The 14,420-nt window shown below is 45.7% G+C and overlaps 1 protein-coding gene across 2 annotated transcripts in view; it reads right to left on the bottom strand.

The window, feature by feature from the left end:
• KLF7 (KLF transcription factor 7) overlaps window positions 1–11,465 on the bottom strand; it is a 65,692-nt gene extending 54,227 nt beyond the window's left edge. The window contains exons 1-2 of one of the 2 annotated variants that reach the window (XM_085066206.1): window positions 11,352–11,465; window positions 10,827–11,080 (exon numbers count right to left, since the gene is read on the bottom strand). In XM_085066206.1, coding sequence (XP_084922332.1) covers window positions 10,827–10,928 — 102 coding nt within the window. In that variant the 5' untranslated portion in view covers window positions 10,929–11,080; window positions 11,352–11,465. Of the gene's footprint in view, window positions 1–10,826; window positions 11,255–11,351 lie in introns of those variants that run through there. The other variant, XR_014853438.1, reaches the window with a different exon arrangement.
• Window positions 11,466–14,420: the final 2,955 nt, after the last annotated feature.

Here is a 14,420-nt window from a genome sequence, read left to right as displayed (position 1 = left end):
GAAACTAACTCTGCACTGACATTCTTTTGTTCTCCCTCAAACAGCTGGGGTTTATTCATGTTTTAAACAAACTCCCAGAACTCAGAAAGCCCATGACAAGTTAGGCACACTCAGTAAAGAATATTTAAACTGGGCACCCTGAAACTTATTTGTCAGCATCCAAGAAAGATTAATAAAACAGTCACTCTCAGAAAACAGACAGCTATCTTGAGTGAACAGAAAATCAAGGCTGCCTGAAGAGAAAGCATGAGCTTTGCAGCCAACTCAGAAGTACAGCGTGGTGCAAAGGCCACCCCATATTACCCTTTAAACCCCCAAATCGCCCCAGATCCTGAGGGGGTTTCATTCAAGCACACAACTTTATCCAGAAGGCACTGGAGACAGGTATTTCAGCCTGTGTCTGGAAGGTTTCAACCTGTAATCAATGGCACAAGCACCAAAGCTCCCACTGACTTTGACTGACTTGCTTCCTCTAAAAAAACCCCTCAGGTTAAACCAGGTTCTTACATTTTTAAACATTGCCTACAAGTATCCTTCTTTGCACTGCAGAAACACAGGAAAGTTAAGAGAAGTGGCAGTAAGAGAAGTCTATACTTTTCCCTGCAGTAGAAAGTAGGAAACTACTCCTACTTACATCCACTTACCTGACATCCACTTACCCTGAAATTCTTAACCCTGCAAGAAAAGCACCTTACCAAGCTCTTTCACTGGGTCACATCACTTAAAGCAGTCTGCCCTATCTTCCAAGATACTGGAGACCTCCAAGACTCCAAAACACAAGAAGTGTTTTCTTCCTCTGGTCTGACCAGACAGAAACATGCCTTACTCTCCCTACTTGACATAAATCCCCACTGCTCTTTCACAGGCTTCTTAGATCCCCAACTCTCAGAGACTCCTGGTTACATCAGAACCACCCTTCTCAGCACCAAAGCCAGCTAAGCTCCCTTAATTGTGTAGGAAAGCCTACTAAAATTCAACACTATCCTGAAAGATCAAAACCCAAAAACAAATAGAAGAAATATGTGCCTTGGTAAGAATCTGATGTACAGCAACCTTCAGATGTTCACAACCACCCTGAGGTGCTGGCATAGCTTATGAACAACTAGGGGAGGACTGTGACACCTCCAGAATGAACTGGGACAGCAGCATCAGGGGGAGCCAGAAAAGAGCTATTTTACCCAAACTGACTGTATTCTCAAAGCAGTCCAGTGCTCTTTGCTTCTCCCTTATTACGTTAAAATGCAGATAAATTTAAAAATAAAAACAAGAGGCACTGAAATTCACCCCCATCTGATCTAGACACTAATGAGGGAGGTCTTTTCCACTGGCACCAATTTTCCATTGTGCAGCAAATGCAGTCTGTCCACTGTCCACGTGTCAGAAACAAAGCCACTTTTGGCTTGATGCTTTCCATATGAAACACTAGATCCCATCTTTCTTCTCCCTTCTGCCTTTTCCTTTCCATACTTAATTCCTCACACTGCAGCTGTAGTATGCTGCAGATGAGTGGAATGTTTTCTTCAGAGCAGCACAAATTTTCCAGGCTGATAGGGAAGGCCAAAAGAAAGAAAAGAAAAAAAAAAAAAAAAACAAAACCCCAAACAAGAGTTATTTAGTACTTTTCACCAGCTTGAAGCAGGCAGCAAGCTCTGCAGGGCTGGCACCCTTCAAATCACTGCACAGCCACAGGAAAAGAACAAAGCCCCTGTGCCACTCAGCCCACCCTGCATCCAGGGACGTGGCACACCTCAGATGCCAAATCCAGCAGGAAACCAGAGGTGCCAAGGCAGGGCAAGTGCACTAACTCCAAATCAGCACAGCACCTCACCAGCAGCAGCTGAGCAAATGGGAGAGGAGAGACCAGCAGCTGCAAGGAGACAAGGAAGACGTGTGATTGCACTGCTTTTGTGCATCCTGTGTATCAACATGCCTTGCCAGGCCCTTCCCTGAGGAAGGGAGAGCAGGCACCCTAACAAGAGACCAGAAGTATCCAGACACTGCTCACAGCATCATGTAGTGCTGTGTACGCAGCTCACAAAAGATAACAGTCACAGGATGCAGAGTCTGGATACCTTTGACTAGCCAAATTGCTAATAGCGAGGAAAAATTAATCAACTTTTAGGGGCACAAGACCTGAAATGAAAAGCTAAAATTGACAACAAAGTGGAAGATGTCATTCAAACTAAGTCTCTCACACTGAAAAGTGCCTGCCCCTCAGGAAATTCTAGGAAGTAGAACTGGTTGAAAGATTTCTCCCTAACGTTCTCAGAAAAAAAAAAATACACTTTTGCCCAATCTTTTATTGGAATATATATTCATTTTGGAGTCAACATGTTATCCACTGAAATTTCACACATCCAAAGTGTAATCCATAAGTGCAGACTTGACTCAAGAAATGCAGTGAGTCAAATCTGGGTCCCACACCTAAGTGCTGTGATGTGCATTTTGGGTGTAAAAAGCAAGCAGACAAGAGCACCTCTCACCCCCCTTCTACTCTGCCACCCACTGAACAATTTTCACTGTGGCCTTTGATCACTAGAATCTTTGTTTCCAATCCAGCCCTGGTAGAAAACAAAGGCAGGCGATTAAAGGCAGTCCCGTACTTCACCCCCACCAGCACAAAGCAATTCAGCACAATGCTGATTCCCCTCCTGGCTGGAGCAAAGGCAAGTCAGCAGAAATTGCAAATGTTCAAAACCCAAGAACTTTCCTTATGTATGGAAGTGAATTTTGCCCACTTGAGAGTCAGGATTAAAACCAAATGCTTAACACCATAGTAGCCTATTAGTAATGAAAGCATTTTTTAAATCTAATTTACTTGTCATGACACATGCCTTTTTCCTCACCCCACAATCTAAACAAACACTCATTTTCACTGTGATTTCCAGTTACTTCAGCCATACCAGAAGAATGCTGCAGTGACAGAGCCGCAAAGGCAGAAGGTGGGCAAGATGATCCTGTACAAAACCCACAAACCCTGTTTCCAGGGCTTTTTTATTTACCTAGGTGGAAATACTTCCATTGATTGCAGTTTCTGTAAGAACATGCTAGCTTACAAAGGTCCATCATGGTCAAACTTCAACCCTATATCAGCATCCCTTTAAAACTGACCTTCTGAGGCTACAGGTTTAATGGCAGGATTTTTAAATCAAGACACTAATTGGAGTATCTCCGAAGAGCCTCTCACAAGCCAGTGTCCTTCTCCTTCACATCCTTTCCCATCAATCACACTGTCTCCTCCCAAGCTTGCATGTGTCACTGTCTCCTCCCAAGCTTGCCTGTGTCACTGTCTACTTCTCTAACCCTTGCAGAATAGGAGCTGTTGACCCCACATAAGATTTAAACTCCAGCTTTGCACTCTGGTCCACAATGCTGGGAAACAACAAGAAGATTAGGATATGTGGCATGTTGCCTGTAAGTATCATGCTCAAAACCATTATTACTTTCAAGTATGGTTGGTGGGCCTTCAGCAAGCACTACTATGCAGTCTCCACATAAACAATTCAGACTGTTTGGTCTGTGTTGTGCAGCACACTACACACCTCTTAACAGTTAGCCAAAAAGTAACACAAGTAATGAATACACAGTTGCACTGAGTGGAAATGCTTTGGATTGGAAAGGATCCTTCACATGCAAGAACAAAGAGTGGATGGGTACCTGCTTTAAAAGGATCAACAGCATCAGAGCAGCTTGATACATCAGAGCTGATATATAAAACCTTTTAAAGAAAAAAAATTAAATGCTTTCAGTCCAACCTTCCTACACTCAACTCCAATACCTACTAAAATCTTGAGAAGGGTCAAATCAGTGCCATGCACAGGTTGTCACAAAGACAACCCAGACCACTGGAAAGTGGCATTTAAGCTTACTTCCCAGCATCTTCTTTTGATTTTTTCATAGAGGCAACACCACAACCTGCCAAGAGCTTCCCTGCACAGAAGCTGTCCTGGCTGCTGGTGTGGCAGAATATGGGCCTGCAGCTCCAGAGGGGTTGGCTGCCCATGTCCCCATGGCCCCATGGCCTTGCACAGCCCTCCCCTTCCCCAGCTGCTGTGCCCGAGCACCACAAACCTGGAACAGGAATCCCTGCAGCAGAGGATCACAACAGAAGAGCTGCCAACTCATCTTGTAACTGAAGAACTGAGAAGCAAAGGTTTGGTGTCCTGATTAAATCCAAGATGTCTAACATTCTTTGAGCATTAAGGCTGAAACAATTTCTTCTAAGGAGGGAAATGTAACACGAATTCACAGGCAGCTTACTCTTACAGGCAGCCTAACAACTCGAGCAGCCAAGCAGTCTTCCTCACCAGCTGCTGCCAGGGCAGGAATGGTAAATACAGCCTGGTGACCAAAGCAATACATGAGCTTTTTCTGATGTACACACCCATAAATGCCACAGTACTTTCATTTTCTTAATGCTGCTGGAATCAAGTAAGAGCTAGAAATCCCAGGTTGTTGGGGATTTTTTGATAATAAAAGACAACAAAAAAATCTTCAGTGGCTCAAATGCAAGAAAAGTATAAAGAATACCAAATTAAAAAATAAAAGGGCTGTGACTTTAAAGAAAATCTCAGTGTCTTGGGAACCAGGCAAGATTTTTTATCTCGCAGTGGCAATGTTGGGAAGAGAATCTTTTCCTGGCAGGTTCATTTTGTTTGTTTGCTACACAATCAGCTGAAGTCTGCAGTTCAAGTGAATCCAGACTAATTTTGACCAAGGCGGAAGCACCCATAGTACAGAAAGGAGACGCAGAGAGAAGAAATTCAGTAATTCAGGTGAGCGATTCCTGTAACGTCAGTCTAAAAGACACCACAAAAAATAGTACTCCCAGCTCCTGAGCACTGCTGGGAGTTTGGAAGTGGTGGGGATATTGTAAATGTAGGGAAAAGATAGGGAGCACTAGAGAATACAGGGAAGCAGAAAGAGGAGCCTGGCACTACTCTTGAAAACACCTTTATTTTAATTCTCAAAAAATTCAGGTTTAGCATCAAAAAAGAAAACTGCCACCAATTACAACACCTGTGCATAACTTTTAGTGAGGTTTTGAGCATGATGATCAAAAGCCTACAATTTTTCTTCCCCTCTGCAGAATGTGACAAACTTGATAGGAGATGAGGTGTGCTACTACCCATTGCTTAATGTACTAAACACCAGTGTTGCTCAGTTAGTGAGCAAAATCCCTTTGTTTCTTAAGGACAACTGCAATCAAGGTCGTTCTGTGCAGCTACAATCAAAGACAAGCAGCTTCCTTCTTGCTTCCCTATAATGTTTCTTAACGCAGAATGGAGAAACAACACACTGGATGTTTCTCAGTGGAGAATCATTTGATAAAGCCTCAAAAATAAACCCCAACAATATCCAGAAGATAACATTTGCGTCAACCCTGGAGAGCTTAAGTATGAAATTGCAATCCGGAACTGAAAACCTTCTGCCATTTCCACGTGGAAGCATCACACTGCAGACCAACTATATATCATGATTTTCATGTAGCCTATGAAAATCTATGCATTGCCTATTCAATAGGACATACAGAAATGTGGGAGCTTGGGGGAGGGTACATTTAAGCATCCCAAACAAGCAAGAGAAAATATTTTCTAGTTGAGTACCCACATTATGATCGTGCATTGCTTAAAGGTATTTACCCCATTTCAAAATCACTTGACACAAGTCATTCACATAATCAGCTATTTTAAGACCTGTAACATGGATTGCGAGACTCTATGCTTTCACAATGCCAAGAAATAATCACTTTGAACAACAGATTCTATAATTAAGAAATCATGTAACAATAGAGACAGCAGTTTTGAGCTTGTCTTTCCTCTCTTTGTCCATCTCTTTCTGTAAGGTGACAGGAGCATGCTTTCAGCACATGGAGCAAGCAGAGGGGCTGCAGGTATAAATGGAACGGCATTCAGAGTCTGAAATACACTGCATTACACATGTTCTTGGAAGTCAACCATTTCTGAAAGTTATTCTCAAGAGGCATGATGTACTATAAGCACTTAAGAAATGTGTTACACTGTGACTGGAACCAAGATGAAATAGCAATATTAAAAGCGATGGTTTAGTTTATGTAGTGGCCAACTATGCCATTAAACTAGAACAATGGAGACGATGGGGAGGCAGGAATGTTCTTCAGTGTGATTTATTCCTTTACAGTAGGAGTGGAAATTTTTCCTATAGGCCTGAAAATGACCCCATCTGCCAAGCAAAAGTCAGCATTAAGATGTAAGAATTCTGCTAGATTAGTCACCTTGGGATACTCTGCTCTCACATGGCACAGGGATGTCAAAGCCCTTTTCCAGAATGAGTCAAAACTCAGCCTTCTGAGCTCTGCAAAAATCATCAGACCTTAGAATTGCTGTTGTCAGTCACTTCAGAAAGAGGGAAACTGAGGTTTGAAGAATTGATTAAAAACAGGCAAAGAAGGCTATACGAAAGGGTCAACAGCAAAACAAAGGCTTCCTCGATCCTATGCTTTACAGGAAATGTGCATTTTTCTTGAAAGGATCATTGTTTACTGCAGCTGAGAGCAGCTGGGTCAGCCAAGGCAAAAGGAAATGTTATCAGGCAATGGTTATCAGCAAACAATATAATGCCATTTCCACTTCTGCCAGCCAATTAGACCTGTGCTGCCTGCTGACACATGTGAGAAAGGCTATCTCCTTCAGAATAAGCCAGGGTTTGGCACCTAAGCCCTGCTGCTTTTATACAGCTGCATCAGCTACACATGATGACTCTGTGCATCCACCTGCTCTTTGTGCTCCCATATTCTGACATTACGGGAACTGCCATGCTAGAGGCTGCCCTATGGCTCCCACAGAATATGAAGACAGCCACAAAACGTCGCCTGATCAGACCTGGTTCACAATAGGACGGTGAGTTCAGAGTCCACCAAGAGGCCTATGGAGAAGGATAATAGGGATAGTTTGAAATGTCACCCCTAGGAAGAGGCATAACTGATTACAAAAGATGCCTTCTGCACCCTGATCTTTCAATGACCCCCTAAATGACATTGTGAAGGCCCAGCAGGAAGAACTGAGAGAAGCCCCATGTCCATCTTTTCCAAATTCTCAGACCCGCTCTCCCCCTCTATGCAGCCTGGCACACAAAGTGGGACCACGTGCAGCTTCACAGGCTATGCTCCTCAGTCATCTCCCTCAAAAACAGCCTCCTACCCACTTCCTTCCTCTGCAGAGTAATGAGGCGCTCTTCAGCCTCGTGCTGTCTCTCCCAGCAGTCTGGTTCCAATCTCAAGGATGCCACATGAGACAGCCACCCCAGAGCAATGGCATTTGTGGCCAGAGGTCCTCCTGCAGCAGTGCAGCAGCCATGCAGGTGCTGACATCTCCCCCCGCCCTGGGCCTGAACTGCAGAGTCAGCTCACAGGGACAGGGAGAAGTAGGACGGTTCAATCAGAGCCAGGATGAAGCACCAGGCAGAAACACACAGATGCTGAGGTACCAGCCAGCTGACTTAGAGCAAACAACTCATTTCCCAATGCACAGAGCCCACCTCTTCCTTTAATCCCTCCTCAGTGCCACAGAGGCTCAACACTGCTGGAAAAGCTAAACAAAGTTCTCTCCCCTGATGAAATTGCACTATTAATTACTTGTTAGATTCTGATGTCCTCACTCCAAGAAAAAAATCCTCCTGACCTCAAAAGTGTTTTGTCTGAAGGAGTACACCCAAAGCTCAGAGAGGAGCTCAGCTTTTTATTGCCTAAAACCCAAGCTCTCCCTCCCCAAAAGGTGTTTTAAAGGAACATCAGACACATCACAAGCTCATTTACAGCTTCCACTTCAGGTATTTTCACTTCCACAATGCAAACTATGTCCAGGGTGAAATGAAGGGTTTTTTGTTTGTATTTTTGCCTTCTAAAAAAGAAACCTACACAAAAGGAGACAATCTGTTCCCACACAAAATCTGTTTGTTTTGTACATATTGCTGGGTTGCACTCATTCAACTCCAACACTAATTGTCAAAAGCAGAGACACCAAACTTGCTCACATTCCTCTTGCAGTGGGAAGGAAAAACGGGAGATCAGCTGACTGTGTGGAAGCATTTAGCAACCTGCCTGTGCTGTCAGTGCCCTCCTGAGTAATGGGTGTTTCACAATCGGAAATACAAGCAACTGGCCCAGCTGTATATTCCTCAGCCAGCAGCTACCAGACTGTTGTCTAGGCTCAGGAGAAAAGAAGACAGGACTGTGTCAACACTTTAACTCCAAGGCATACTCTGATTTTCAGTGGGGCAAGTGCATCTTTCATGGTATCACAGTGAGCATCGATTCTCAGAGCAGAACCTGGCATTGACTAACCTCTGCACATCACACACTAGTAGCTGCTAATCACAAAATTGGAGCTCACACGTGATGAGGAAGCTTGCTCTTAACCCACACAACTACTTTCCCCCTCAACCCCCGCCTTTTTAAGAGATTGAAGTAATCTCTTGGGGCACTGCTTTGCTGCTGGGAGAAGCACTACCGTGGAGCCTCTGTGAAGCTCACGTATGGCACCATTGGAGCAGAGGCAAGACTTGTTCAAGTGTTTTTACTCAAAATTAAAGCTGCTGTTTACCACTTCTGAGACATCCCACAGGGATCAGTCACTGTCCTCTCAGCTCACTTCCCTGGGGTCTCAACTATAGCCTTTAGCTTTAAAAGATACTTCAGAAACACACACACATTCTTTGTCTCAAGGTTGCTGCAGTTTGCCTAAAATAAGTAAATCCCCAAGACCTGATTACATTTGCAAGTGATTTAGAATTAAATTGGGGTCTCTGTGTCAGTGGGTCTGCCAAGCTTGTGTAACAGCATGGTTTCTGCACAGCCAGCTTCAGCTGCTCCCACCACTGACACATCAGTTTTGCTGCCTGTTGTTTGTAAGGAGAGTCCAGGCAGCAACAGGGGAGCAAAACATAAATACAGGATGCATTATGAAACACTGGGCACTGGTTGCAGGATTTGAGAGGAAATCAGGGGAAAACGTAGCAAATTATTTTCAGCTCTTCTTTTTAAGCATACGTGTAGAATCATTAGTGTTCAACCAGGAGCGTGACTTTAAATTCTGCAATGGTAACATTGGGATTGGGTAGGTGCATGCTACTGTATAAAACAAACTGCTCCTCTTCCACACATAAAAGAAGGCAGAAGGAGACACAGTATCACTCGCAGCACTGCCTAAAGCATGCTGGCTATGTCAACACACTATGTCGCTTTGGACTGTTTGGACTGTTACTAATATGCAAACGAATGTGCAACCGATCCAACAACGATGTTATGAATTTCTTTTTTATTAAATTATATTAACCTCTTCAGTTTAATTAGCATGTTAAAAATATAAAAGGAAAGCAGATGTGACCATCATGGATGTGTGCGCTGAATATTAATAACAAAAAGCATCCCCTCCCCCTTGGAGGATAAAGCAAAGTTGGATCGGTCATTTTGCAAAATAAACCCTGAATGTGTTCACCCTGTAGCTGACAATAAACCTCTGTTTTGTGTGCATATACATACAAAGCTGAAGCCAAAATGATTTTATTATGGTAAACCTTTAGAGATCCAGCCCCGGTCCAGCTGGCTGACAATGCTACAGCCCGAGTACTCCCCAGAAGCTCTGCCATCCACATTTCTACCCATACACGCTTCTAAGGAAAAATTAAATTAACATCCCAAACTGTCACTTACTGGAGACCTAACACAGGCTACCCTTACACTAGCCAAGACTCAGGTGAATGCTGGCAAGATGAAATCCAGTGGCTCGTTATTCTCACACTGATAGTGCCACGGGTCCGTGCGCTGCAATAGCACCACATGTCATCCCAGCCACACTCCACTATTTCTACCCACCAGCAGATGTTTTTTTTTTTTCTTTTAAAGAGACACCAGTTTCCAGAATTTCACCTGGTTTATCACCTCTGCCAGAAAATCACATCAAGAAACAGGACTATCTCACAACGTTTGGCCATAAATACGAATGCTGTCTTTCCTTTTCCTTCAATATCCCAGCTGATAACTATTTATAGTTAACAACTGGGTTCATAGTGTATTTTATACAGCTCTTCTCTGTAACCTACTCTTCCCCTTGGTCTTACCTATTCATGCTACCAGTCATCATTTTAATGTATTTGTAATACTTGATTTCCTTCTTTATCCTAATTCTGTCTGCATATTAACCCTACAGTGCCTTAAAACACGCTGGTTTACTGGAACCAGCCTAAGGCGTCATTGTTTCAAGACAGCAAGAAGTGTGTGTTTCTACCCATCTTCCAAGAAAAATGAAAAAAAAAAAAAAGAAAAATAAGTCACATTTCTAGTTACTGAACTTAGCGTTAAAGCTTTTGCTAGTGCTTCCACATACCTGCCCACCCTCCACCTCTGACTTAAGCTACAATTTTTATTGACATACACTAATTACCTGAAAATAAGAATGATCTATTCCATTTCCACCAGCTGCCAGTTGTCAGCACTGGCTAGAAGTGATCGGGCTTGTTTAAAAGAACAAAACAAAAAAATCTAAGCTCAAAAATAAAATAAAAATAGTAGTCATCATAAAAACAAAACCCTAAAGAATGCCACCGGATCTCAGGTACTGCCGGGTGTGCTCAGAAAGGACTGAAGGCAGACAGATTTGAATGGACTGCTCAGTTTGTCACAGTAAAAAACACAGAGATTTAAAGGTCTACCCACGCGGAAAAAAAAAATTACCACCAAAAAACCCCAACCCTGAATTAAAGAACAAAAATAAAATAAAGTCAGAAATGCAGCCTCAATGCATCGACTGTCTGCGCTTAAGAGATTTACAGGAGTAATTTAAATGATTCACCTGCTGCCAGTTTTCCTCCAAGGATGGCAAAGCTGAGAAGTAGCCGGTGTCGTGGACAAGCTGGAGTTCCTGGAATATACTATAACTAGCCAAGACATCCATGCTGCTGCTGAGCAAGACCCTTTCTTTCTGCTTTTGTGTGTGTTTGTTTGCTCGGGTGGGGGGTTGTTTTTGATCATAAAAAAAAAAAGGAGGAGGAAAATCAACCAATGATAGATCCAGCGTCCCTTTGGCTTTGTTTTGTTTCAGTCACACTTTAAAAAAAAGAGAGAGAAAGAGGATCAGCGCGGAGGGACGGCGAGGTTCGGGGACCGGGCCGAGGAGGACGAGCGGCGCCGGCGCGCACCGAGCACCCCGCGGCCGCCGCACCGGGGCACGTCCCCGCCGCGCTCCGCGCAGCCCCGCGCCACGGCCATGCGCGCTCGCGACCGCCCTGCCCGCCGCCCCCTCCCCTCTTTATTTTCGGGACACCACATCCCACATCCCGCCCCCCCTCACTCGCTCCCCTCCCCGCTCCTCTCTCACCCTCCCTCAGCGAGCCCGGCCCCCCCCGCGCGCGCAGCCGCGCGGCCCCTCTCAGGCAGCGCGTGGCCATGTAGGGTAAACGGCGGGGCGGGAGGGGCGGGCCCGCCGCGCGCCTGAAGACACCGGGGGCCAATAGCGACGCCGCTCGAGGCGCGGGGGGCGGGGCCGGAGCGCCAGCGCCTGCGGCGATTGGCCGGCAGCGCTGGTCCCGCCCCTTCCCCGAGGCTCGCGAGGCGGCGCGCGGCGAGCTATTTTTAGGGCGCTATATAAGAGGGCGGCGAGGCGCGCGGCGGAGGCAGAGTGCGGCGCGGTGAGGGGCGGTGCGGGCTGTGCGGGCTGTGCGCGCTTCGGCTGCGGGCGCCGGGCGAGCCGCGGCCCGGCCTGGGCTGCCCCGCGGGTGGTGCCTGACCCACCCTGTGCCCAGCCCTGTGCCCCTACCCAGCCTCTAGCGCTCGAGACCCCGCGGCTGAGGATGGCCGGGCCAGTCGCAGATGGTTCAGGGAAAGATGTGCGGCTGATGAGTTGGAAGGAGGGGAGTGGGAATACTCCCCGAGCAGGAGTCGCCGGCATGAGGAGTAGGTGCACGGTGTGGGCAGGGCACAGGAGCCCAGCTTCTGAGTGCTGCTCCAACCTGGCTGTCCCCAGAAATGCACGTGTGCTTACCAAGGCATCTATCATGGCATTTAATCAGGCTTAGATGTGAGCTGAGCCCTCTCTGAGTGCTAGTTCGGGCTGGCTAATGAGCTGTTTGACCTTAAATGGTTAGTGTGGTGCAGAGCTTCCCCAAAATCACTCTGGCACTGGGCACGGTTGCAGTTCTGCTTTTGGAAGGATTGCAGAACTGAGTGTGCTCATTTGAAGATGATGGGGGTAGGGAGGGGCTTCCAGTAATAGGAGAAATATGTTCTCTTTGTTGCTCTCAAATTCAGAGGGCCCTGTGGTCCCATTGGTTGCACTGCCAGGGCTGTGTCTGGCCACCAGACTGCTGGATGAATGTCCCCCTGGTGCCCTTTAATGGTGGGTTGTTGGTACTGTAAGTTGGACTGGGTATCAGGGCAAGCAGATGCTGCCAGGGATTGCTAAACTATCTCCTTGTAGAGCAGTTGCATCACAGTTTCCTTGCCGTGACTAAGATGTCTTTCCTTACTATTCTCTTCCTTTTGCACCTGGATGAGTGTGCCAGGGCCAGGCCTTGGCTGGTGTCAATTGGTGAGATGCCACTAGCACAGACACGTCTCTCCCCAGGTGCCCTAGTCAGACTGATGGGAAAGTATGAGGCAGCAGAATTCATCAGGGCTGATTAGTTCATAGTATATTTTCTTTCTTGGCCTTTCCAAAACTGGGTCCATGCTAACAATTTTGAAAAACATATTTAAAGAAGGCTTGTCAGAATAAACCATTAAAGAAGGCCTGGATAATGGCTGCACCAATCCCAAGTTCTTGTACATGCTGTGAAGAAGAATGAAGCAGAGTAGCACCTCTCTAGTCTGAGGAGTCAAAATGTAGAGGGAAAAGGGGAAAATGAAGCCTTTGGTGAAGAACTGCAGTAATCGGGAAAGAACTTGACATAGGCAATTTTCTGAAATAAATGGTCTCACCACAACAAAAACTCTCTTTGTGGTTGCATTGAAGAAGCAGGAGGATCGCTCATGGGAGCTGTTGGTCAGGCACTGACTTGAGGCTGCAGGTCTGGACAGTTCAGGGACAGCTCCCTAGAAGTTGGCTGTCTCCTGTGAGCTGCTTGTGAAAACGATGCCATCCCCAGCCTTCACCCGGGGAGCCATAGGTTGTCTCAAACAGGATCATTCCTGCCATCTTTAGCTTAGCAGAGAAGCTGTGTGTGAGGCTGGACATGAATAATAAACTACTCTTTCTCATAAATATACCCATAAATGTGTAAATGTATGTGTTAGTGGGAAGATGAGAGGGAAGGTTACCGCAGCAAGCACTGCTGGAGAGGTCTTGCAGACTGTCTTTACCCATTCCAAGCATGCCTCAATCTGGCAAAGCAACACCTTTCCTGGGCACCTTGGGAAGGGAAAACTTTTAAACACTGGAGAGAATTTGACAAAGATGGTCAGATGCAGTAAGAAGCAGCACTTGAGTATCTCAACACACTCCTGTACTGAGAGGGTTACAGAAGAAATACCTGTTTCAGAAAAAGCCTTTTATAAGCATTTATCCTTAACAGCTTGTCAGAACAAGGCCGAATGCATATGCAGAGGCTTTTCTGACCTAGGCAAGGAAATAAAGGACAAAAGCAGTGAAGGTTTATGCTCTCAGCTACTTAAATATCTAAATGTCTTAAACCTTTTGTCTTCAAATTTTGTAATTCCCGTAGCTGAAAAACCTGTAAGTGCTTTATTTCTGACCTTGTTTATAATAGCAGAACTACTATTTTAATATGGCAAAGATTAGTAGTCTGATGCCCAAGCCCCCTTCTAGCCTGGCCTGTGCAAGCTGTGGGTTGCTCATACTTTGGTTTATTGCAAAGCTCAGTGTACAGGCAGCCCAGGAGTCCTCTGCTTGATAGTCACCTCTGCTTGCCACTGAGTAGTTCTCATTTGAATAAATTAAAATCTTTCTAGTTGTCTGTCTTACCCTGAACTTTCTGCTGAAAGCATGTCCTGTAGGAACTGCCAGTTTTCTACCCTCATAGAGAAGGTCTTTCTCAGTTGTGGAGCTCAGCTGCTCTACACCAGTGAAGAGCCCAGACTGTGCCCAGGTTGCACTGTAACTGGTGGCCAGATCTGATGAGCAGATGCTGGTCTGCTTCTCTGGCTGGCTTCAGGAGGAATTGTGTCTGAGGGCAGGATTTTGGCTGTAAGCCTTGAGGTGAAGAGCTAGGCTACAGATCTGGCAGTTTGCCTGGGTGGTTTCCAGGCAGACATTGCATTTTTATTGTCTCAGTTATTCTGCTTTGGAGGTCAGTCGAGAAAGCAGAATGGGGTTGTCACTTGGCAGAAGTAGAAAAGCCTAGACAAAAAATGAATGTGGTGGTATGCTGGGTATAAAACTGTTAGTCCAGCACCAGAGGTGGCATCTACCTGTGCTAACCCAGAGGTAATG

The sequence above is a fragment of the Lichenostomus cassidix genome, chromosome 7 (genome assembly GCF_008360975.1).
Source record: "Lichenostomus cassidix isolate B80296 chromosome 7, HeHo_3.0, whole genome shotgun sequence".
Classification (NCBI taxonomy): Eukaryota; Metazoa; Chordata; class Aves; order Passeriformes; family Meliphagidae; genus Lichenostomus; species Lichenostomus cassidix.
Note: the sequence above shows the minus strand (reverse complement) of the source record. Positions and strands in the feature narration are given on the sequence as shown.